General features: G+C 42.7%; 1 protein-coding gene across 4 annotated transcripts in view; it reads right to left on the bottom strand.

The window, feature by feature from the left end:
• asic2 (acid-sensing (proton-gated) ion channel 2) overlaps nucleotides 1-27,355 on the bottom strand; it is a 163,689-nt gene that overhangs the window by 61,269 nt on the left and 75,065 nt on the right. Inside the window, exon 1 of one of the 4 annotated variants that reach the window (XM_058048317.1) lies at nucleotides 5,428-7,092. The exons of the other annotated variants lie outside the window; for them this stretch is intronic. Coding sequence (XP_057904300.1) covers nucleotides 5,428-6,120 — 693 coding nt within the window. The 5' untranslated portion in view covers nucleotides 6,121-7,092. Of the gene's footprint in view, nucleotides 1-5,427; nucleotides 7,093-27,355 lie in introns of those variants that run through there. 4 annotated transcript variants of the gene reach the window in all.

The following is a 27,355-nucleotide window of genomic DNA, read 5'->3' on the forward strand; positions in this document are numbered from 1 at the left end:
TGAGCGTCGCCGCGGGCGCCGTCACGACATAACGCGAGGACAACAAGCGGGTGATGGGAGACGGTTACACCCATTTGTCTCAGCTCTTGAACTTGAACAGCAGCAGCAGGTACACGGTGACCCCTCCCTCCCCCCCCACCAATAACAACAATAACAGCAGAAAAACACGCTGACATCATCCCGGTCCGGTCCGGTCTGACAAATTCTCCCAGAAGCAATATTAAAGATAAATGGCGCCTCAAGCGGGGCGCATAAATGGGACTGCAGTCTGCCGTCTGCTTTTAGGGCCTTAAACGCTGCTTTCGCACCCTTCATACTTGACTTTAAGGCTTCCCTACGATGAGACTTTTCACCAACTTTGGATCTTTGTGTTGGAATTTAAACATTGAAAAGTACATTTAGTGCTGGGAACACATTTTAGCTTTAATGCTAAATTTGCTAATGCTAATTTTATACGTCAAGTCGACCCTCACCACTTTGAATTCTACGTCACTTTTTCAAATAAAGATTAATTTCTTATTTTCTCTTATTATGTCTACCACATTGGGTAATACAAGTGTAAAAGTGACTATAGGGGTGCTAGTTCATGTCTAGAGGGCTCTAATAGTGTATTTAAAAAGTTGTAAATAGGTTTCCTATGCGCTAAAAACTACAAAAATATCCAATTTCTAAATAAGGAATCAAACTTGGGGGATGTTCACATGTCACGGTGGAGTTTGAATCAATTATCCATGATAAATAAGGTAATTATTATTATTAATTATTATTATTATTATCACTATAACTCTAGCCTACGTAATAGATGCCCTATGTCATCAATGTTAGCCAAAACACTTACCAGCTACTTTCCCCCAAAAGCTAATTAGCTTTAAAGCTAATCCGTTGTACAAATATAATTAGCTACCAGAGAAAGTAATTAGCATTAGCATAGCAACAAGCTCTCGCATCCGTCGTGATGGACAGATAGTCGGCAGAGCACCAGCCTGCATTTTAAGATGTGTAGCAAAGCCTGATGTTGTACAAAGTGGTGTTTCCACAAAAAAAAATCAATTTTTAAAATTATTTGTGAAAATTCTATTTTTCTTCCTAATTGTATTATGTTTTGCTCAAAATGTTTTGCATAATGCTACCATTTTTATATTCTGACTTCTAATATTTCTACTTTATTCGTACTCAAATGACTGCTCTTTTTCCATTTTTCTTGTTTAATCATACTTTAAAATGCGTCAAGAATTGATGGAAAAATAATAATAATAATAATTCACAGTCTGAAAATGTCGCCCCGGGCCACACTTTGAACACCACTACTATTCTTTGTTGTACTATCCACTCGTATTCCTTGTTGGAAACACTCCCAGCGACAGCATGGGTCTTCCCACCAGGAAGCTGAGAGTATTTGTGATATGGCGTCTGTGACTTCCTCCACGCTTCCCGGCAACAAACAGTGTGGGTGTTTGCCGCCTGAAGGCCTGAAAGTGAATAAAGATTCAGCTGGTGGGCGTTTGGCGCTGTACTGTAAATATGTCCGCCCTGGTACGCGTCTTTGAAGGAGACGAGCCTCCAGGGGACTCAAGGTCACGGATACAAATTGGGAGCGATTGAACACAAGAGTCCCGATCGTGCTGAGATATCCGTGGGAGCGTACGGCGGCGGTTTGTCCGACTTCAGTTTCACCGCCGACGTTTTGCGCAGCGTGGCGCTTCGATGAATAATAACCACGATCGCCGCTATTGGGGCGACGCCCCTGTGGGGGCCGTGCCAGGACACTGCTGTGGCCAATTAAAAGCGTTTTCAAACAAGCCGGGTGCGCGGTGGCTGGGGAGAGCACTCGTGTAGTTAATTCACAAGTGGCAAATTGAATGGGGCCGGGGGGTTCGGGGGCGGGGGCGGGGGGGCACCTGCGTTAATGAGATAGCAGCGCTTGCCTGCTGAAGCCCACTTGTGTTTACTCCAGTCCGGATCGATACCGCCCGGTCCCACCCCGCACACTTCCGCTGAAAAGGTCAGCAGACCTTCATTACGGCCGCTAAATAAGATGATGCTCTTAAAGCCAAGAGCGTGTGGTGCGCCGGCGGTGCGCCTATCGCCCTGACTTGTTATTCTTTCAAAGCGGGGGGATGGAGTAAACACAAAGCTCTTGAGATAACTTGCGAGGAGCCACCGTGTGCCCTTGAAGGAGACTCATTAAACATTCAAAACCAGGCGAGAACTGCGACCAAAAACAGTTACCTTTGAGCAAGGCGACCTTCAAGATTTTAAAGTCCTAAAGCACTATTTTATGGTAATGGTAATTTTAATTTCGGTAATGGTAATTTTATGGTTGATTATAGCTTATTAGTAAAAAAAAAAAAATTGGGGGGCAAAATTTTTTTTTGACTTCAACTTGGCCTGAATTTACAGCATTCAGAAGTTGCATTCAAAGACGCAATATGTAGTAAGCTACTTTGGTCACTAGAGGCCAGTAATGTTCCATTAATGAGACACGAGCCACCACAGGTAGTACAGTAGCCCATCCACAGAACTCTTCCAATGCTAGCTGGGGGGGGGGGGGGGGGTCTATGTTATGCCTTATTTACGTGGAATATGTCTACCGTTTTTGGTAATACGAGCGTTGGTGTGCGCAACCTCAAAAAACATCCTTCATGACGTATGTGTTATTTTCAAGCTAATGTAGCCGATTTTGATAACGTAGCATTAGTTCGCTGAAAGATTGGAGGGGATCCAATCAGAACGGCGCTAGCAGGGACCGGACTACGGCAGCCATGTTGAGTCAGCTATTATTCAAAATCAATCGAAGCAGCAATTATCCCAGCCGGGTGGAAGAAGATTGGATTCCAGCCGCGTCTAAGAAGTAGGAAACGCTGTACAATAACAACGAGCATGCTTTGTCACAACTTGTGAGGCTAACAAGGAAGCACTTTGGATTCAAGACCATATCGTTAGCATGTGCTATTGGTCTTTTTTTTTTTTTTTTAATACGGAAAAATACCAAACTGTGTCACTACAACATGGAACCCAGCGGTAATTGTTCCCCAGGAACAAAACCCCAGAACATAAACCCCGTCAGTTTAGAACAGGGGTCAGCAACCCGCAGCTCCAGAGCCGCATGCGGCTCTTAAGCCTCTTTGTTGTGGCTCCCTTTGCAACGCTCAAGTATTTTTGGGGGGAAAATACGCATCTTTGTAATGATTTTTTGCAACAACAAAAAAAAGACTTTTTCTCCTCTGAACTACTTTGATACCCCCAAATTCCCTCCAAATCTGGCAATCAATCAAAATCTTTGGAGACTCGCAATTGGCTGCCCATTTCTTCAGGCATCTAAGGTTTAAGATGGTTTAAGATGATACTATCATTACCCACTGAGTTAGCATCCATCACACTGCTGTTAAAACTTGTTAAAATTAAAAATTAATCTTTTTAATCTATTGTTTTTTTTTAATTTAGATTAATCTAAATTAATCTAAATTTTAAAAAATTAATTTATCTACATAGATGTTTTTAAATCATGTTCTGCGGCTTCGGTCTATTTTTCTTTCGTGATCAAGGGGGTAAAAATGGCTCTTTTGACAGTAAAGGTTGCCGACCCCTGGTTTAGAAGAACCCCCGTGAGGCTTGAGGAGGTGGCCTCCTCGTCTCCTGGCGTCTCCAGCCATCTCACACATGGTCAGGAAAGCCAAGGATGTTGTTGGCGTTGTGGGAACGGCTACGAGCGGATCCGACTTTTTGATAAGGCAATCTAAACAACCTCCTCGTCTACTTTGGACTTTGCCGAGCATCCCCGTGGTGGCGCTCCGTGTGCGGCGTATCTAAAAGCGCCACGCCCGTCCGTCCGTGTCTGCAAGCAGAAATCAGTCCCTTTGACGCTAACAGGGAACAATTGATTGTAGCATTTTCAATAAAACACCAGGCTTAAATAACAAGCATAGAACTCTCCCTGGGTGAGTCACAATAGAAACCACACACACACACACACAGAAACACACACACACAAACACACACCTTGTGTAGCACCTTAAGTTGCTCTCGCTAAACAACATTGCGACTTCACAGTTATTAGATTTCTGCATAGATAGAGCCGCTACGTTACGGACCCCCGGCTAAAAGCTTCCCTCCATGCGCTACCGAGCCTGTAATGGGGGGGGCTCGACGGTTAAATTGGTCACGTCCAATCCCGAAACAGGAAGAGAAAAGAGATGAGGTTTGTGGTTATTTGATTAGCGATCGCTGATGATCTCGGTGAACGCTTGGGGTGCGGTGGGGTGGAGGAGGGCAGGGGGCGGGGCGGCAGTGTTTGCTTGGCCTTTTGCTGCACTCCTCCCACTCTGGTTCAATCCCCCGGCGTAAAGACAATGTGAGTGCATCAGCAGCGGCGAGGTGGGAGAAGAAGCGAGCGCAAATAGATTTATCGATCGGACAAAAGCCTCTTTTTCTTCTGGTGTCTTACAGTAGATTGTTGCTGCAAGGTAGGCTTGGTTGGAGGATGATGGGATGGAGATAATGTGCATGGAACCTTCTCTTAGAAATAATGAAAAGGCCTGCAGGAGTCTTTGCTAATGAGATTAGCCAAACCACACAGGCCCCATTAGGAGCATCAAGAACCTTACTAAGAGATGGAGAGATGGAAGAAAGGAAGGGGGTCACTGTGGCTGTGATCCACTCGCTAATTGAAGCCAGGACAAACCAAAACAAGCTCCTGAGATGCTCCACATTGGTTTCTTCATAAGCGATGTTGAAATGTCCCCCTGTGGGACAAATTAAAAGGCATCTCCCGTTCTCACGTTTGCACGGGAACGTGGTGCCGGTCTTCCGCTATACAAAAAAAAGTCCACGCTTATTATGTAAACACCTTTTCTTCTCAACCTCGCCAACATTGGAGCAAAGCCCGGTTGAGTAAACTTCAACAATGACTGAGCCTCGCTTTCTTTCGTCTCGCCAACACGCGTCTCGTTGAAAAAGCTTGCTAATGGACGGATAGCGCGGTTGTTAGTCGACTCTTTCAGCAGTGGGCTGATGATGATGATGATGATGATGATGGAGGATCTGGTGGGCTTTAAAGCAGCGAGCGCACAACAGTACCAAAGTGCAAAGACCAGCAACACCCACACGGGGTCAAACTTTTGTTTTTTTTCCTTCAGGCGCTTTAGCGGTAGTCCGAGTACTGGGAGACTTACACGTCTGAGACGTGATGAAACACCTGGAACGCCGATCAGACCGACACTTCCGTATCTGTGGATGCGTTCATCTGAAGAACCGGTCCCTAACGTCATGACGTGAGATCAATCACGAGATCAAAACTATGATTTTCTTATTTGACTCCGCCTTTCATCCAAGGCTTTAACTAAAATGCTGACAGAGCTTTAACGATTAGCTCCAACAGGAAGTAAAAACCGAGTCAAACCCCAGCGTCGGCGAGCAAAGCGGACTTACGGAGGAGAAGTTGTGAGCACCGCAGGGTTCTCCTCGGTACTTGCAGGAGAGCAGCATGTCCTCCAGCTGGTGGCTCAGTCGGTCCATAAACTCCAAGTTGGTCCCTTCGAAGTTCCTGGGGGGCAGAAAGAGGCGGAAGTCCGAAAGCTTCCCGAACCAGGCCAGGCGGTCCTCCTGGAGCAAGTCCAGCACCATGGGCCTGACGGTCCGGTTGGCCAGCAGCAGGCCCAACCAGTGGCCGGCAAAGTACAAGTCGCTCTTGGTGAGCTTGTAGAGGCGGATGGGGTTGTTGTTGCAGATGGTGACCACGGGGAAGGCCAGTTCTTTGGCCCACTCGGTGTGGACCCGTGTGTAAGTCGGGAAAGAGAGCCAATGGAGCAGGCGGTTGGACGACCAGGACAGAAGGAACCCGAGGGAGGTGCAGAAGGCCAGCAGCCAGAAGACCCGGCGGCCCACAGAGCCACCGGGGACGCAAACTTGCCTCAGGCCGTGGAGGCGTGTCCTTGACAAGAGAGTGGAAGTGACCCGAGCCACGCTCGGCCTGGCGGGACGCCCGTCGCCGCCCCTTCTGGTTACAGCCGGGGATCCCCGCCGGAGACAGCGCCCCTCTTGGGCCATGGCCGCCCACAGTGCTGCTACAACCACGGGAACGGCTTCATTTCCCAGCCCGACCTCGGGGGCTGGGGCCCACATGAAGCTCCAGGGCAAATCCACTCCTGTAATCCACACCCGGATACTGGTCGGGAAGACGCCCTCTGATATCTTTACGGCGGTTAACTCGGCACAGGGGACTTGTTGGTCATCTTTGCCGCTATCCTGATCCGAGACGTCGCCGATGGTCCGACTCAGCAGAAAGAAAAACTGCTCCGAACGCGGAGGCTGCGAGGCGAGCTCCCACCGCAGTTTGTGTGACAGAGAGCAAGAGAGGATGAGACGGTGCGCGACGCAAAAAAGGAGGGAGGGAAGGAGGGACGGAATACAAACCACAGAGGGCTTGCAGAAAAGAAAAGAATGAAGGGGGTGGGGGCGGAATGAGGGAGGTGTCCAAACGTGAGATGAGAATGTAATTAAATCAACGAGACGGGAGCGGAGGCTGCCGACCGGAACGCATCACAGACTCTCGCTTGTCCTTTCGTCTTCCTCTTAGTTCCGTCTGAGCGTCTCTGCCTTTCAAGCCGGCGATCGGATCGTCGGCAGGATGACGAGCGGCTTTAATTGGACTCGCGGAGGCGGCTCATTGGTAGTCTGGACCCCCGCTTCGCTGGCTCGCTCCGACCACCTTGACTTCCACGTGCTCGCCTGTCCTCAACCCCCACCGCCGCCCCTGAGCGGATTTACCCGGCAAAGCTTCATCACGCAGCTACAAAGATGCTAACACATGGACTGAGAGAAGGGGGGGACGGTCTTGTCCTGAGGGGTAAGACCAAAACAAAGCAGGTCCGTCCGTCTTCCCGCCAAGTTTTCCCTCTTCCCTTCAAAGAGTCGCGATTCCTGCTAAAAATACTCTGGGAATCAAATCCATCAACTTGTCTTCGCACGCTCTTCCACCGCCATCGTCCTCTCGCCTCTTCCCATTTCTTCTCGCTCGTCTTCCTCCTGCTGCTGCGTCCTTGCGGGCTTCATCTGGCGCGTGTTCCCGCTCACCGCTTGGAACCACTTCCCTCCCCTCCGTCCCCTCCTGTTTCGCCACCCCGCCTTGCAGGTTTGCGTCCCCTCGCGTTTGGCTCCGGTCCTCCTCCCTCTTCCTGTTTTGTAGCTCGCATACAGTCGTGTGGGAAAATGAGGACACCCGGTGTGGGCACATCTTGCACATAAAAGGACAAAAGTGTGTCCAAAACCCGCACCCCCTACTGTGATGCCTTGCTATTATCTTCACACAAATACACCACATGGGGGCGCTATTTTTAAACCCCAAAGTTTCATTGACTTGAAATTTCTCACAAGACTTTAGGATGTTTTTACAAATAACCGCAAAAATCGGTACACGCTTTCTTCAGCTGTGAGGCGGGGTACACCCTGGACTGGTCGCCAGCCAATCACAGGGCACATATAGACAAACAACCATTCACACTCACATTCATACCTATGGACAATTTGGAGTCGCCAATTAACCTAGCATGTTTTTTTGGAATGTGGGAGTACCCGGAGAAAACCCACGCATGCACAGGGAGAACATGCAAACTCCACACAGAGAGGGTGGAATTGAACCCTGGTTTCCTAGCTGTGAGGTCTGCGCGCTAACCACTAGACCACCGTGCCGCCATCATTTACAAGATGAAATTTTAAAAAGTTGGTCATTAAAAAAAACATAAGAAAATGGAAAAACAGCTATAATTTAGTGAAGTCAAAATATTAAATATAAAAAATATGAAATATTAAAAACATTAAAATTTTCAAATGCGAAAAATGAATAATAAACTCATAAGGAAACGTCATTTTAGGAGCATGGAGTTAAAATATTACAGAAAAAGTACGATTAAAACAAAAAGTCATTATGAGACGCAAGGAAAAACCAAATTAGCAAAAATTTGTTTGGGGACAAAGTTACAATAATGTGGGAATAAAGTCATAACATTACACAGACAATGTCCAAAGATTTAAGAAAAAGTTGAAATATTGAAAAAACAGCATCAAAATTGGGGGAAAAACAACAAGGGAGTGATAGTAATGAGCGAGTGATAGTAATGAGCGAGTGATGGCAATGAGCGAGTGATAGTAATGAGCGAGTGATGGCAATGAGCGAGTGATGGCAATGAGCGAGTGATGGCAATGAGCGAGTGATGGTAATGAGCGGGTGATAATAATGAGCGGGTGATAGTAATGAGCGAGTGATAGTAATGAGCGAGTGATGGTAATGAGCGGGTGATGGCAATGAGCGGGTAATAGTAATGAGCGGGTGATAGTAATGAGCCGGTGATAGTAATGAGCGGGTGATAGTAATGAGCGGGTGATAGTAATGAGCCGGTGATAGTAATGAGCCGGTGATAGTAATGAGCGGGTGATAGTAAGGTATTACATTGCTTCCATACAGTGATATCCGTTCCCAGTGATCCGAAATTGCCCCAAAAAAAATCCCAGCAAAGTTTTTGTGTGGACACAATACTACAGAGTCCTGTAAGGTTACACAAAGTTATCAACAAAATATTCCATCCATTCATCATTTAGAATTATTCCATAATGTCTTATGGATTATTCTCCATAATATGTATTTAATGGAGCTAGCTCAGGCAGCCAGCAGAGGGCCTCGTGTTGCTTTGCTATGATAACATAAGGGAGAACACCACCACCCCCCCCCCAATCTGAGGTGCTTGTCCACATTATTATTATTTTTTAAATATGCATCACACATCTTTTGCCAATAAACAAAGTCATTTCCAGTCAACGCATGGTAGATGATGCTGTAGATGGTAGATGATGCCGGACAAAGCTTCTCTGAACACCTCATTCACGCCGCCGACGCGGCTGACAGCGATGATGATGAAACGAGAGTGAGAGAGAGAGAGAACGACGCCGCACTGTTTGCAATGCAGGCGCACGCACGGGTGCGTGTTCACAACCCCCGAGCCCGTATGACCTCGGGCAAACAGTGCTAGCGACTACACCGACGCTCTGACAGGGAACCATAACATATATACCTCCAACGCCAGTACCACACAATACATATTTATGCTGAGGGCTGTTAGCACTAGCATCCACTCTGCATATCAATGTATGACTCTCAGGACAAATACACATGAAAAATGCAGCACTATTGGGTCAATAGCGACTAATGGGATGTGCATCAAACCAAATACGCCCCAACAATGCCCGCACCGCATGTAGCATGGCCGCTCGTGGATGCCGACGCCTGATTGGACGACCACAATGACTTGAATTGACCATCCCAGATGAGCGCACACAATTTCTTTGACTGCGTTTCAGTGTTTCTCCCAGGATAACAGGAGGCAGGGAAAAGGCGGAATTGGTACATTTGCATAATTGGCTTGATTGACACATTTGCAAAGAGTAAAAAAAAAAAAAAAAAGTAGTGAAACGTGAAAGGATGAAACTTTGCCACTTTGATATTTACACACGTCAATTTGCCAAGACATTACATACAGAGATTTCAAGAAAACAATGCGTCTCAGCTTTGTGATTGGTGAATTACTATCACTCGCTCATTACTATCACCCGCTCATTACCATCAGTCGCTCGCTCATTACCATCACCTCACCCGCTCATTACTATCACTCGCTCATTACAATCACTCGCTCATTACCATCACCTCACTCGCTCATTACCATCACCATCACTCGCTCATTACCATCACCATCACTCGCTCATTACCATCACCATCACTCGCTCATTACCATCACCATCACTCGCTCATTACCATCACCATCACTCGCTCATTACCCTCACCTCACGCGCTCATTACCATCACCTCACTCGCTCATTACCATCACCCTCACTCGCTCATTACCATCACCATCACTCGCTCATTAACATCACCCGCTCATTACAATTACCCGCTCATTACCATCACCTCACCCGCTCATTACTATCACTCGCTCATTACCATCACTCGCTCATCACCATCACTCGCTCATTACCATCACCATCACTCGCTCATTACCATCACCATCACTCGCTCATTACCATCACCATCACTCGCTCATTACCATCACCTCACTCGATCACTGGGAAAGGATCACTGTATGGAAGCAATGTGATACCTTGCTATCACCCGCTCATTACTATCACCCGCTCATTACTATAACCCGCTCATTACCATCACTCGCTCATTACTATCACTCCCTTTTTGGTTTTTCCCCCAATTTTGATGCTGTTTTTTTTCAATATTTCAACTTTTTCTTAAATCTTTGGACATTGTCTGTGTAATGTTATGACTTTATTCCCACAGTATTGTAACTTTGTCCCCAAAGTAATTTTTGCTAATTTGGTTTTTCCTTGTGTCTCATAATGACTTTTTGTTTTAATCTTACTTATTTCTGTAATATTTTAACTCTATGCTCATAAAATGACCTTTCCTTGTGAGTTTATTATTCTTTTTTCGCATTAGAATATTTTAATATTTTTTATATTTAATATTTTTAAATATTTAATATTTGGACTTTACTAAATTATAGCTGTTTTTCCATTTTCTTATGTTTTTTTTAAATGACCAACTATTTCAAATTTAATCTTGTTAATGATCATGACTTTATTCCCATAATATTTGAACTATTCTCATATTTTTTTTCCCAAATCTCCCAATTAGTTTGCACTTGGATCAAATTTTAAAAGTCCTTTAAAAGTCCAGGCAGGCAGGCTTGTGCACACACACACACACACACACACACACACACACACACACACACACACACGTATAATTCATAGCCAGCACAGGTACAAAGATGTAAAATAAATAAATAAATAAATAAATAAAAACTGAATCCAAATGTCAAATGCTAATCGAATCAAATATACTACATGCTACTTTCACACACACACACACACACACACACGCACACACAAGCACCCCAAATGATCCAATTTGCAAAGCGCCGACGTCAAGGAAACGTAATGAAGCCAGACGTCCAATGATTACGTAACATGCCGTGGCGTGATTCGGTGCACGCGGCCGCCGTGACAGGCCACGCAGGGTCAAGCGCGGCGGTCAGGGGAGAGCGGGCCCAAAAATAAAACCGCAATTAAACATTCATGCAGGCATGCTAATGAGGCCGTGAGTGTTTTTCGGAAGGAGGGTGCCTTCTCAAGCACTTAATCGCACAGCGGAGACAAACAATGATTGCGTACGAGCGCACTTGTGCGACGACGACGATGATGATGACGGTGATGATGAGTCACACGGATGCAAGCGGCTGTGGAAGCTCAGGTGGGATCGACGGGAGACAAAGGAGAATCTTTATGAGGAAATCATTCATCACATTTGCTCTTCTTTCCAGGTGAGGAAATAAACACTTGATGGCAACCATGAACGTGAAGATGATTGATGGGTGCTTCACATTGCTGGAGACCGACCGGGAAGCGTCGTATTCCGGCCGGCTAAACATCGGAAGCCCCATAAGTTGCCAATAATGGATGTAAGTTACAGGAAGTTAACGCAGTTCTAATAGATAGTTCTATTGTTTTCAGTTATTGAGGGTGGTTAGCTTCCTTTTACACTTGTGAGTGTTAAAGTGCCGTAACGCTTGAATTTCCCCACTGGGGATCAGTCATCAGGCATTATTTGACATTTGCTGGCCCCTCCCACCCAGCGGTCAGCCACCAATACTTGAAAATGCGCCGCCACAGCTTTGTAAGAATGCTGAACGGACAAAAAAAAAGTAGTTTATTCTGCAGATCAAATATTTCAGAGGTTGCCCTTTTGGACCCGACGGTGTACTCGTTGTGACTGTAAAGTTTTTCATAATCTCAGTGGCGGAGGAGGCAATTCATTCTGCTTTTAGAATGCAGCGCCCAGAGCAGGAAAAGGGCAGAGGCTGACGCCACTCGCAGCAAAAAACCCACTGCGGTCAACAGCGTTTTCAGCCTCCAGCAGAGAGCGGCCGATGCCAACTCGCTCTCGTGGTATGGATTTTGCAACGATTTATCAACAGATATTTTGGTATTCTATTCATTTTTTTCCCCATTTCAAAACAAAAATATACTCTGATTTCAGATTTTTAAATTTTCTTCATCATTTATGAAATACTTTTTCTTTGAAGTGAAAATGTTGGAAATTATATCTGTTTATTTACAGGGATCGCCATCAACAGTGCTCTTGAAAAAAAATAATTGTGGCGGTCCACAAATGGCCCTTGGCCACACTTTGGACACCCCTCTGATTTCAGATTTTTTAAATTTTCTTCGTCATTTATGAAATACTTTTTCTTTGAAGTGAAAATGTTGCAAATTATATGTGTTTATTTACAGGGATCGCCATCAACGGTGCGCTTAAAAAAAAAAAAATTGTGGCGGTCCACAAATGGCCCTTGGCCACACTTTGGACACCCCTCTGATTTCAGATTTTTTAATTTTCTTCATCATTTATGAAATACTTTTTCTTTGAAGTGAAAATGTTGCAAATTATAATCTGTTTATTTACAGGGATCGCCATTAAAGGTGCTCTTAAAAAAATAAATTGTGGCGGTCCACAAATGGCCCTTGGCCACACTTTGGACACCCCTCTGATTTCAGATTTTTAAATTTTCTTCGTCATTTATGAAATACTTTTTCTTTGAAGTGGAAATGCTGCAAATTATATGTGTTTATTTACAGGGATCGCCATCAATGGTGCGCTTAAAAAAATTAATTGTGGCGGTCCACAAATGGCCCTTGGCCACACTTTGGACACCCCTCTGATTTCAGATTTTTTAATTTTCTTCATCATTTATGAAATACTTTTTCTTTGAAGTGAAAATGTTGCAAATTATAATCTGTTTATTTACAGGGATCGCCATTAAAGGTGCTCTTAAAAAAATAAATTGTGGCGGTCCACAAATGGCCCTTGGCCACACTTTGGACACCCCTCTGATTTCAGATTTTTAAATTTTCTTCGTCATTTATGAAATACTTTTTCTTTGAAGTGGAAATGCTGCAAATTATATGTGTTTATTTACAGGGATCGCCATCAATGGTGCGCTTAAAAAAATTAATTGTGGCGGTCCACAAATGGCCCTTGGCCACACTTTGGACACCCCTCTGATTTCAGAATTTTTAATTTTCTTCGTCATTTATGAAATACTTTTTCTTTGAAGTGAAAATGTTGCAATTTATACGTGTTTATTTACAGGGATCGCCATCAAAGGTGCGCTTAAAAAAAAAAAAAATTGTGGCGGTCCACAAATGGCCCTTGACCACACTTTGGACACCCCTCTGATTTCAGATTTTTGCATTTCGTTTGTCATTTATGAAATACTTTTTCTTTGAAGTGAAAATGTTGCAAATTATAATCTGTTTATTTACAGGGATCGCCATCAACGGTGCTCTTGAAAAAAATAAATTGTGGCGGTCCACAAATGGCCCTTGGCCACACTTTGGACACCCCTGTGATTTCACATTTTTTAAATTTTCTTCGTCATTTATGAAAAACTTTTTCTTTGAAGTGGAAATGTTGCAAATTATAATCTGTTTATTTACAGGGATCGCCATCAACGGTGCTCTTAAAAAAAATAAATTGTGGCGGTCCACAAATGGCCCTTGGCCACACTTTGGACACCCCTCTGATTTCAGATTTTTGCATTTCGTTTGTCATTTGTGAAATACTGTTTCTTTGAAGTGAAAATGTTGCAAATTATATGTGTTTATTTACAGGGATCGCCATCAACGGTGGTCTTAAAAAAATAAATTGTGGCGGTCCACAAATGGCCCTTGGCCACACTTTGGACACCCCTCTGATTTCAGATTTTTAAATTTTCTTCGTCATTTATTAAATACTTTTTCTTTGAAGTGGAAATGCTGCAAATTATATGTGTTTATTTAAAGGGATCGCCATCAATGGTGCTCTTAAAAAAATTAATTGTGGCGGTCCACAAATGGCCCTTGGCCACACTTTGGACACCCCTGGTGTAGGGCCATTACTTGAATTGGAAAAAAAAGAATTTCAGATTAATTGACTAGGAAATTAATCGCTCTTTTAATTAATCGTTCCTTCTTTGAGAAGAAGGCAAAACAATAGTTGAACTATTTTTTAACACTCTGTGTGTATGCTAGCGGCCCCGCCTCCATCCAACGACACAAAGCTCCTGTATGACTGACAGGAGGGCTCACTCCGTTTATGCCACTGTGCTATGGAAGAATTGCCCGTTTTCCTTCCCGTTTGGAGGCGGGAGACAAGGAAAACAGACACGCATGCACATGGGAATCTAACTTATTTATTAGCATCCCAGGCCCGATGCCCATGACACTTTTCATCTGAAGTAAATATCCTGTCATATTTTAATTTCGCCAGATCTTATGGCATTCCCGTTAGTTATTCATAAGGATGAAGTATTTTTTTTGGAGTTGTACTTCCTGCTACACAGACTGAAAAAAACTGCAAAAAAAATACCCGAGTATGCACGTATTCCAGGGTGAAAATACGTACGAAAACATGCATGCACGTAACACCGAATAAGAAGATGTGCCATTCCCAGCAAGGTTATGAAAACGTCCGGCAGCTTCATCAAATATTGAGGTCTCTTGTGTCTCGTAGCGAGCCAGAGGAATCGCCCCCTAATTACGTCCAATCATGGCGCCCCTCGCTCAATGTGCCAACACGCCAACCGTACCGGCGGATTTGCATTTTGCAGGTCCTGAAAATACGAGCGTATGATTAATCCTCCCATAATGAAATATTAATATTAGGCTTGTGGTATAAAAATAGCATACGACTTGTATATTCCGACTAAATCCCCTTCAATCCACAGCCGGACTTCCACAGCGGCCATCAGGTCTTGTTAAAAGGACTGATCAACCACCCGGCTGACACCGCTTAAAGACTCGCTTGGCAGTTTGGCGGCGCTCCAGTCGCATCCTGTAACACGTTGCTGCCCTTTGTACCCCCCCCCCCCCCCGTCCCCATCTTCCTCTCCTTGACAACCCTGCCAGTGAACTCACCACGAGGTTTTCCTACCTGCCGATGACGCCTGCGACCGACTAATTAGCGGTGCATCCTGATGTCATTCATCATGTTAATGTTAGTCATTATGGAAAGTGGATGTTTGGGGGGGACTGCAGGGTTCAATACCATATTTTTAGCCAATGCCACACAGGGAAAAATTAAAAGATTGCAACTTTGCCAATTCTGATATTATTAATATTTATATGTATGTTTCATTCGGTAATCCAAAAGGCTTTTTTACTTCTAAAATGTTACGTGTGGAGTTTCCTGTTTAAGTCCCTGGTGTGGTTCATACTAAGTTGCATCAGTTTGCCTGTCGGGTGGCAACACAGCTCGCTTGTGGCCATTCCTCCTGTGGAATGAGACCATCTTTGAGGGAGGCATGCCCGCCGACGGGCACAACAACTCTCTTGTGACCATGAAAGCACCATTTGATTACGATTTTGAGGTTTATTTTCACTTTTTTTTTCTTTTTTTTTTAAACTTGTCAAGACTCTAAACGGGACAGTTTCAGGCCAAAAGAGGACATGAAGGCTGTCAAGTTCCCCCGCGGGCGTGTTGACACGAGTTCGGATGTGTTTCTTTTTAGCACGATACAGGAGGAAGGAAGACTTGGCCTTGTGCCGTCATGAATTAAAGATGAACTCGACTTACTCTTCCGGTCTCATCTGACTGGAACTAATTGACAATTTGCATTTTAGTTGGGAGCCCATCATCATCGTCCTCGTCCTTCCGTGTACCGCATCAGGTGAGACGTGTCGGCACCCCAGAACGGATAGAGTGTCGACGTGACAAAGGTGCGCTGCAGACTGCCGAGCATTTCCTGCGCTGATCCCCAATCAGCAGAACTGGGCCTTGGTGGAGGTCTACGGTCTCGCCAATCACATGGTTAAAAGTAGGATTTAGGACCGAATACGTAAAACTAATCAACAGGCTGTTTGCTCAAGCTTGTATGCTAACCTTTAGCATATTAGCATTGTAGTATGCAAAAGTTATGCCATTTTTAGTTAGCATTACTAGTTAGCATTGTTAGCATGCTAACATTGGCATATTAACAATTAATGAATGTTATTACAGATATAATTTTATACCTATAACATTCATTAATTATTAATATGCCAATGTTAGCATGCTAACAATGCTAACTAGTAATGCTAACATTGGCATATTAACAATGAATGTTATTACAGGTATAATTTTATACCTATAACATTCATTAATTATTAATATGCCAAGGTTAGCATGCTAACAATGCTAACTAGTAATGCTAGTTATAGGTATAATTTTATACCTACAATAACATTCATCAATTGTTTATTAATGAATGTTATTATAGGTATAATTTTATACCTATAACATTCATTAATTGTTAATATGCCAATGTTAGCATGCTAACAATGCTAACTAGTAATGCTAGTTATACTAGCATTAGTTATACTAGGTGTAAATTATACCTATAATAACATTCATCAATTGTTAATTAATGAATGTTATTATAGGTATAATTTTATACCTATAACATTCATTAATTGTTAATATGCCAATGTTAGCATGCTAACAATGCTAACTAGTAATGCCAGTTATACTAGCATTAGTTATACTAGGTGTAAATTATACCTATAATAACATTCATTAATTGTTAATTAATGACCAAAGATTGGTCACTAGGGGTCAGTAATGTTACATTGATGAGACAATAGCCAACACAGGAAGTACCGGTTGCAAAAAAAATAAAAAAAAAAAAATAATAAACAGGAACGAACTCTGCCAATGTTAAGATATGTGTTCTGACTATAGGGGTGTTATTTCTTGTCCGGAGGGCTCCAAAGGATGTAAACAAGTTTACTATGCTCCAACTGCAATTGGCCTTGGCAGGTATAAAATTATGCCTATAAACACAAAGACTATATGCTATCATGCTAGGTGTATGCTAGGAAATATGATTATGACTTGAAGTATTTGCTGCAGTCTTCAAGACATAGTCAACTGCATGTTTGTGTATTTTGTTTTTCTATGTGTCACGTTCTGTTATGGCCGGAACCCCAAGATGCAAAAAAATAAGTGTCTAATTAAGCTTACAGTGCAAAATGACAAAAACAGTACTAAGTACAAAAGTACCACAGCTGGAAAGGCGGTACATCGAAGCCAACAAATAAAGTCACCATGGGAGGTGGAAACAAGAGGAAAAACACATGCACAAAAAGAAGGAATAAAAGCAGGAAAGAGGGAATCAGCTCCAGGAGATGATGACATGTTGTTCTGAAAAGTACACACCTCAGGGGTATCATTTTTATTGGCCCGCGGCACTTTCTAAAAATACAAATGAACAAGAAGAGTTAAAAAAAAAAAACTAACAGAAAAACTATCAAAATGAGCTTGGCATCTTTTGATGTTTCTGTGCAGCAATCCCTCATCGCTTCACGCTTGGAATTCCGCCGCTTTACTCGCACTATTTTTCTAAAAAACATACATAATACATCACCGTTGTGTGGTGGAATTTGGCCTATTCCAAAAAATATACACATTACAGAAAAATGAAGCTTTTTCCAAGCATAAAAAATGGCTTCATGAAGTAAAATTCAAATATTCAAAGATTGGTCACTAGAGGTCAGTAATGTTACATTGATGAGACAATAGCCAACATCAGCAGAACTGGGCCTTGGTGGAGGTCTACGGTCTCGCCAATCACATGGTTAAAAGTAGGATTTAGGACCGAATACGTAAAACTAATCAACATGCTGTTTGCTCAAGCTTGTATGCTAACCTTTAGCATATTAGCATTGTAATATGCAAATGTTATGCAATTTTTTTTAGCATTGCTCACAAGCATTACTTGTTAGCATTGTTAGCATGCTAACATTAGCATATTAACAATTAATGAATGTTATAGGTATAAAATTATACCTATAATAACATTCATTAATTGTTAATTAATAACCAAAGAGTGGTCACTAGGGGTCAGTCATGTTCAACATTGATGAGACAATAGCCAACACAGGAAGTACCGGTTGCAAAAAAAAAAAAAAAACAGGAACCAACTCTGCCAATGTTAACATGTGTGAGTCTGTGTGCCGACTATAGGGGTGTTATTTCTTGTCCGGAGAGCTCCACCGACTATAGGGGTGTTATTTCTTGTCCGGAGAGCTCCAAAGGATGTAAACAAGTTTACTATGCTCCAACTGCAATTGGACTTGGCATTCAAAGTTCATAAACTCGTGGTTTAGTGCAAAGAAGCGAATGAGCGAAGTAACGTGTCGATACGTACGAGGATGAAGACGTTGAGACGCGAGTGTGTAAAAAAAAAAGGTCACCTTGAAACACGGACCTTCGCTCTGAGTGATGGCGCTGGCATTTACGCGGAGATACTCCCACATCAATTCCGGATGTAACAATCCGTCAAGAGTGGAGAAGGTGAGGCGACGGCGCGGCGCGGACGACCCGTCTCGAGTTCTTGGCGAATCCAAGCCGCGAGACATTTGCTCGAATTTTGCACAGCGCCGCTACACAATCCAATCTTTACCACGTGCGATAATCCACGTCTCTTCTCACCCTCTCCTCTCACGTCTTCAAAAGGTCACGCTTATCGGTGTGCGGCAAAGCTTTGCTCAAGGTGAACATCAACACCGATGCCGTGCAACCAAAAAAACTACATATTTCTCAATGAGCCTTTAGCTTAGCTCGAGTCAACATAAGCGTCTGTCGACATGACCCCAACATGATATTCATAGAAATGCAACCTCTGGTTCGCAAAGGTTACGTCGAGAAAGGCTGGAATCGAACCCCACTTCATTGATTAGCTTCATTGTTAACTCGCTCAGGACATCAAGAAAAGCCAAAATTTAGCTTGTTAGGGTTTTTTTTTTGTTTCTGTCTTTTCAAAGGTATTTTCATGTTAGGTGTTAGCATGCTCACAGTTAGCATGTCAACACTGATAGTATGCTAATGTTAACATAGCTCTTTTTTATACATATAAACGTACACATATACTGAGTGCTACTATACTAGCTGTTAGCATGCTCACAGTTAGCATGTCAACACTGATAGTATGCTAATGTTAGCATAGCACTTTATATGTATAAAAACTTACACAAATACTGAGTGCTACTATACTAGCTGTTAGCATGCTCACAGTTAGCATGTCAACACTGATAGTATGCTAATGTTAACATAGCACTTTTTTATATGTATAAAAACTTACACAAATACCGAGTGCTACTATACTAGCTGTTAGCATGCTAAAAGATAGCTTTTAAAATCTAGCATTGCTAGCATGCCAACATTAGCATTTTGTTTTGCTATTTAACAGTACAGTGTTTAGGTGTTTACATGTTATGTGTACAGTATATTAGCATTTTCAAACCACTTTCATAGGTATAAACGTGTGTAGAGAGCGTTATGTTACGTGTTAGCATATTAACAATTAGCATGTCAACATTAATATGCTAACATTTTTTTTAATGCATTGAAATTTCATTGACAAAATATAAGAAAATTAAATGTGAAGATGTAAATAATTATCAAATTAAATTAAATAATAAATAATAATAAATTAAATTAAACAATAATAAACTCATTACATGAAATGAGTTCATTCTTACTCCTTTTCATGTTGAATGGTGCAAGCCGGGAATCAAATACTTAGTTTGCCCACTCATCACCAACCGTGTTGTTCAAGCACATGGTACAATAACGACACGTGTAACGAGTCCGGGTTTCATCCCAAGTTGCCGACGGAAGCCACCCGTGCTTATAGTAAATCCATACTTCCTTTCCCTGGCGTCCAATCACTGCATCATGCTGTTGAGACACGGCCAAGCTTGGCCGGGGGGGCGATGCTGACGTATCAGTTAACAACGTCAATAAATCACCTCCACACTGGATGCGCGGCCTCGCGTCCTCCCAGGGATGCTAACTCTAAATAGGATTAAACGGGGAAGACAAAGGAGCGCCAAGTGTTGATGAAATGCTGCCGGAGTGAGCGAGTCAGAGACCAAAATGTTTATGATGGCAAATGACAGGATTTGAAAAAGAGTCAAACGTTTCCTTCAGCAGGCACTTTGCAGTTAATTAGCATGTCACATTTTTGGGGAAGGAGAATCCCGCAGAGAAAGAGTGGGAGTTTTTTTTTTTGCAGCCTCACGGGTCTCTCCGCCAAACACCCACCCGCCCACAGGGGCCGCACGCAAATCAAAGCTGAGCTGATAGACCCTGATATCTCGGATTACTTCATATGATGGATTGTATTCCACATGTTTGGACTGCTTTCTATCTCAGATGACACGTCCACGGCCTCCTGACTGTAATCATGGTGTCGGGAAAAGGATGACAAGTTGAAGCTGAGTGGAAGCGACAAAAGAGGAAAAACATCTATTAATATTCTCCTTCAAAAAAAAAGCACTTAACATTAAAATGCCTACAGCATATTCTCTATCACAAAAAGTCACTTTTCACAGACAGTAAAGTTGCATATAGTACTTAAGAGTAGTCAATGTACAGCTTATATGGCATTAGAGACGTACTGGACACTAGGTAAAAAAAAATAATAATAGTAAAACATGGTGGTGGTAGTGTACAAGAGTGCTACCCACACTGGGGAGCTCCGGTTAATTGAGGGGAAATTGAAACTGCCTTTCCGGCACAATAAGGGCCAAGTATGGCTCCTCAGGACGGAACCACAACCGCAGATTGATGACCGTAGATGGCCTCTCATACGCTCCTAAGTCTGACAAGATGTCGCTATAAGGATAGCGATATTTTACCGATATTCACACTCTTCTTGGGTCTCTTTTTGGGTCTCTGTTGACTATGCTGGAGCCTATCCCAGCTGACTTCAGGCGAGAGGCGGGGTACACCCTGGACTGGAGGCCAGCCAATCACAGGGCACATATAGACAAACAACCATTCACACTCACATTCATACCTATGGATATAATTTGGAGTCGCTAATGAAGCTAGCATGAGACAAAAATAGCAAAAAAACAATTTTTTTAACCTCTCAGTAAATACAAAAATTTTTTGATTTTTTTGGATTTTTCAGTATGGAAGAAGTTTGGGCGCCCCTGCTTTAATATCTAACACGCGTGTTGCTCTTCTCAATGAGCAGCGGGTGCTTCTGTGGCCCCACCCCCATAAATCACTCAAAAGGTGGCTGCTACTTGCTTGTGATGTAAAAAAAGCACAAAAATAACCAATAAAGTACAGTAAACCTCGGATATATCGGACTCGGATATATCGGAAATTCGCTCACAACGGACAGATAAAAAAGAACCGATTTTTCTGTAATGCATTTCCAATAAAAATTCATTGCATATATCGGATTTTTTATAACGGATTTTGCCTATTTCGGACAAAATCTCCAGTCCCGTTCCAATGCATTTCCATGAAATTTCCCTGGCATATATCGGATGGCCGCATCGTGGCGCTCCGATTCGCCGAATCGTGACAGGCCGCTATACGACGTCATTTGCAGCGTTTGCAGCGTTGCCTGCGCGTCCAGGTACATTGGAAACATAGTCAAGGAAGTGCCTTTTTATAACGGATAAAATCCCATTTACGCATATACCGGATATAAATCCGATATATGCGTAAAACGGACATTTTCCGGTATACGCATATAACGGATTTCGCTTATATCGGACAAAACCAGTGGGAACAATTGAATCCGATATATCCGAGGTTTACTGTAGTTCATGTGTACTTTTAAGCACTTATTTTGCTTTTCATGTTTTTTTTCAAGTATATGCTATCATACAGTACTATATGAAATGTGTAGTTGTATTTGATGGCTAAATCATGCTCATCGTGCAGTGAATGAAGGGTGCGACAGTAAATAGGAAGCTAGAGCACATATCAGCGCTCCGGCATAATCAAGGCCTGGGTGTAGATGTTATGGTAATGCCTCCCGCCGAGCGGGGGATCCATCCGGGAGGATGAAAGTGAGTGGATTAGCATAATCTCTTCACATGTGAGCACACGTCTTTGTGCGCCGTGTGAAATTGCACCTGAGATTCATTCGCTCATTCATCTGTCCGTGTTGCTTTGCATCTTAAAGGTGGGGGTGGGTGGGGTTTGGGGGGGTGATGGCGTTGGATGTCCTTGCGCTTGGCTCCACGCATGCAAGTTCTCAAATAGCGGCTATTTAAGGCTTCCGGTAATCCGCCTCATCCAGCGAGGATTTCAGTTCGAGTCCGAGTGAGAGAGAGATTACAGCTGGACTGGAATATTCGATTGGCAGGGAAAACACAGATAGCTTTAATTAAGACGCCATTGCTGCTGGAAGATGGAGAGGAACAGACAACGGATTAATTTACATTTTAGTCATAGATACTGAATTAACACATTAGTTACAATGTATAATATACATTATGTGTTGATTTTCATTCATTCATTTTCTACCGCTGGTGCTGGAGCCTATCCCAGCTGTCTTGGGGCGAGAGGCGGGGTACATCCTGGACTGGTGGCCAGCCAATCACAGGGCACATATAGACAAACAACCATTCACACTCACATTCATACCTTTGAATTGACAATTTGAAGTCGCTAATTAACCTAGCATGTTTTTGGAATGCGGGAGGAAACCATAGTACCCGGAAAAAACCCACACATGCACAGGAATTCGTACTTTACAATTATAACATGCTAGCTACTCTTGCAGGATAAACTAGCATAGTCCAAACTGGGCTACCTGTTTGCCTGATTGAAAAACAATTAACCTATAGATTGTAGAATTCGAGAATTTCCGGAAAGTTACTTTATTCATTCCAAGATCAAAGTCTGGGAGTCAGGCTATTCCAGGAAGTCCACTTTTAATAGGAGAATTTCTGAATCCCAAGGATGTAGATCCAACCCCCGGAACCGGACGCGTTGCTAAGTGAAGCCTGGCCGAGACGCCAAGCCCCTGAGCCATGATCACACCAACACACCAACAAACCGTTAACGGGAAGTTTGCCGACCATTGGGACCGCCCCCACGGCAGGCACACAAGGAAGAGGAACTCATTCATTTTAGAAAGAGCTCGGACCTCGCTAGACCTTGGCTGGGTAGACTGACCACTCTCTCCAGTGCTGGCATTGCAATCGTTTGCATTTACTACTGAAGGTATTTGCTCAATTTTGCTAGCTAAAGATAAAAACTAAAACAAACACATAGTCTCACAAATAGAGACAAAAGATACTTATACACGCGCTCACACAAAAAGACCCGCTTACTTGTAGGCATACAGGGACTGCAGATAAGCTGTATCTGTATTGGGTATTGTTGTTAGGAATAAATAATCTGGTTCTCATTCTATAATTTGGTTCTTTAAGATTCCCTTAGAAGAAGAAGAAGAATGCTAATAGCTATTTAGCCACCTTGTGTGTACGTTCCACACCTTGACATGCGGCAGCTTTGGTATGCTTTCTAGCGATTCTTCCTCCCAAAGCCTGGTCCACAGGATGAGGACGCCACGGCTGGTTTGTGCCTCGCTGAAGACACTTCTATATCATGACACTAATCATCAACACGGGGATCATCATCTAGAGGTTTCTCCGCTAGGTGATCGACAGCTGACAGCACCATGTGGAAGTAAGGCGCCGATCCTGGAGTGTCAGCCATGTTTGTTTCAGGGTACCAGGGAATCCCTCATGTCTCGTTAGAACCCTCCAAATCCGAGGGCCTCGAGCTGTGGACGTACGTCCCCACGGTGTAGAAATATCATTTTTCATTAAATAAGTAAGGAGTTCCAATTAGTCCTTTGGGCACCCAAACATCACACAAGTTAATTACTGTAAGCACAATGCAGCCCCCGAAGCCAAGAACACATTCCCACTGTTAAATCAACTGGAACGTCTGAGAAGATGCTGAAAGCTAAAAGAGAAAAACCTTCCAGTAATTACTTTCATATTCTGTCTTTTCAAGCATGGCGTCACGCCGCTAGCTTAAGTCCACTTACACGTCGGCGGCGTGGAGAAGTACACGGCGGAGAGAGCGCGGAATAATAAACACTATACTCCGTGGAGCTTGCTTATGAGCGGCAAACGTGAGAAAAATCATCATCATCCTCCCTCGCTTTTTAGAGTGAGGCTTTTCATGACGCCATGAAGGAAAAATCAAAGTGTTGACTTTGCTACACGTCTCAAAACCGTCTGTCACGTCAATCAATTCCTGGATTTGGATCATCTTTCTTCAGGCTGACAAGCTAACCTAGCATGATGTTGCTGTAATATTAGCACTTTATCATCACTTAGCTTTTTAGAGTGAAGCTTTTCATGACGCCATGAAGGAAAAAAACCAAAGTGTAGACTTTGCTACACGTCTCAAAACCGTCTGTCATGTCAATCAATTCCTGGACTTTGATCATCTTTCTTCAGGCTGACAAGCTAAGCTAGCATGATGTTGCTGTAATATTAGCACTTTAGCATCACTTAGCTTTTTTAAAAACAGAATCAGAATTAAAGCTATTCCTGGATTTTGATCATCTTTCTTCAGGCTGACAAGCTAACCTAGCATGATGTTGCTGTAATATTAGCACTTTAGCATCACTTAGCTTTTAAAAAAAAACAGAATCAGAATTAAAGCTATTCCTGGATTTTGATCATCTTTCTTCAGGCTGACAAGCTAAGCTAGCATGATGTTGCTGTAATATTAGCACTTTAGCATCACTTAGCTTTTTAGAGTGAAGCTTTTCATGACGCCATGAAGGAAAAAAACAAAGTGTAGACTTTGCTACACGTCTCAAAACCGTCTGTCATGTCAATCAATTCCTGGATTTTGATCATCTTTCTTCACCCGACAAGCTAACCTAGCATGATGTTGCTGTAATATTAGCACTTTAGCATCACTTAGCTTTTTAAAAAAACAGAATCATAATTAAAGCTACAGACCCAAAAACTGAATCCTACTAAAATACTTCAAACTGTCTAATTTTGGACTTCCAATATGGCTGCCAAATACCCGACCGGCATCATAGCGGAACATTGGAGGTCAAACAATCATCAAAGCCTGATGCGTTTGCACGTTTTGCTCTTCCACTTTATCCGCTTTTGATCCAAACTCCCCCGTGGAGGAGTTTGGGAGCGCGCCAGCGGCGGTCGTTGGCGACGCGTCGCGCGGCTAATTTGCGGCGAGCCGAGGAGCTAATTACTACACACGCTGATGGGCTCCCGCCAGTCAGAGTGCCACTTTTCTGCTCAGTTGGACGCCTTTTGGAGTGAGAAGCTGACGGCCGCTCGGCAGTCAAAAAGCCTGGAGATCGTCACCGTCGTCATCATCATCATGCTAAGCGAGGTAACGAAGAACAGTTCTAGAGGTACAAATGTCTGATTCGTGTTTGTTACATCAAAACAAGATTATTCATAACTGCTGATGTCCTGGTTTGTTTATTAGCCAAGGAGCCTGGTGTTGAATATTCAGCCAAAGACGTCTTCTTATTTAGCGTCACTCACACACACACACACACACGCACACGCACACAAACGGTTGATAATCGCAGAGCAAAAGTGAGAAACGAAGCAGGCAGTGAAAGGTGACGGATGATAAAATGAAACATTCATCACGTGGCAAAGTGTTTGAGTCCAAAGCTATTAATTCCCTGACAGTGTCATACATTTGCTATTAGCGCCTTTTGTACTCGGCATCGAGCCACCGGCAAGACAAGCCAGGCCAACGGGAGCGGCGCTGTTGATACCGGGCAAAAGTATTGGGACGCGGCTTTTAGCTAATGAATGCACGGTCCGACTTTGTGGGGACGGCCTATTGGGGGGGTTGGAGGGGTCACAGTACATTTTCCAGTTTCCAGGTTGGATGTTTGGGTTGGGAATGGGGGCACTGCAGGCGTCAGGCGTAAAAGGATGCAATGGCCACTTCGGTATTTTTTTTTAAGTTTTTTTGTAATATTATGACTTTATTCACATTCTGTTATAAGTTTTCCCCAACCAAATAAAAAAAAAAAAACTTTAATTTATTTCTCATAATTGCGACTTTCTAAAAAATATATTTTTTAAAATATTTAAAATCTACAAAAAATAATGCTTTTGCTCATATAACATTTTATTCACATTTATTAAATAAGTATATATACAATATATACTTATATATATATATAATATATATATACAATAATAAGTATATATTTATATACAATGGCAGCATTTTTCTGTTTACAATATGCTTATTTAGAAACATTTTTCTACTAATATTTTGACATTATTCTCATAACTTTGGGAACTATGGGGGGGGGGTCACAGTACATGTTTCCAGGTTGGATGTTTTGGTTGGGAATGGGGGCACTGCAGGCGTCAGGCGTAGTCAGGCTTCTACTCCTTAAACCATAACAAAAAATTAAAATTAATAAAAATAAATAAAAGCATGAAATGGCCACTTCCGTATTTTCAAGTTATATTTTTGTAATATTATGACTTTATTACCATTCTGTTATGAGTTTCCCCCCAACCTAATTAAAAAAAATACTTGTTTCTCATAATTGTGACTTTTTTATTTTTAATAAAAAAAATTGCGACTTTCAAAAATATATTTTTTAATATATTTTTTTTAATATTTCAATCTACAAAAATAATGTTTTTCCTCATATAATTTTTTATTTACATTTATTTTCCTACAATGGCAGTGTTTTTCTGTTTACAATATGCTTATTTAGAAATGTTTTTCTTTTTTCTAATTTTTTATATATTTTTTTTCAATTTTTCTAACATTTTGACTTTATTCTCATAACTTTTTTAGCAACCTAATTTTACCAAAAATTGTTTTGTTTGCTTTCCAGAATATTACACCTTGAAAATAATACCATCTTTATGTAATATTGAAATGTCATGCTACATTTGGACTTGTAATTTGGACTCCAAACTGTGCCGCTGGGATTTAAAGAGTACAGCCAGCATTTGGTTCACGGCGCTCATGCCTGGCGAGGTTATAGGTTGTTCCCGCAGAATGATCATCTGTTTTATCAAGAAGCCGAAGCTCTGTTGCTAGCGTGCTAACACGGTTTTGGTGATGACACCTTCCATGTCCTCTTAAAGCACAAGGAGGAAGAGAAATAGAACTTCCTAGTCGACTTCCTGCAGAGCTGCTTTACTCTACGACCGCGCGGTGGTAATCAAAGAGTCGTAGTAGTTTGGTGTGCGAGGAGTAGTATCAGAACGCGGGAACGTGGTCTAAATAAAACGGAGGAAGTTGTGGCCTGTTTGGATGCACGGCGTTGACTCAGAGGCCTCGCGCTCTCTCCTGCGAAACAGGATTAAGACGGGAAAACAGACAGGAAATGCTTTCCTCTGCAGACACTTCCATCGCCATCCTCAGTGACGACTAAGCAGACATCGTCACCTGCACGTCACATGACTGTTATTT

The sequence above is a fragment of the Doryrhamphus excisus genome, chromosome 15, assembly GCF_030265055.1.
Source record: "Doryrhamphus excisus isolate RoL2022-K1 chromosome 15, RoL_Dexc_1.0, whole genome shotgun sequence".
In the NCBI taxonomy this organism is placed as follows: domain Eukaryota; kingdom Metazoa; phylum Chordata; class Actinopteri; order Syngnathiformes; family Syngnathidae; genus Doryrhamphus; species Doryrhamphus excisus.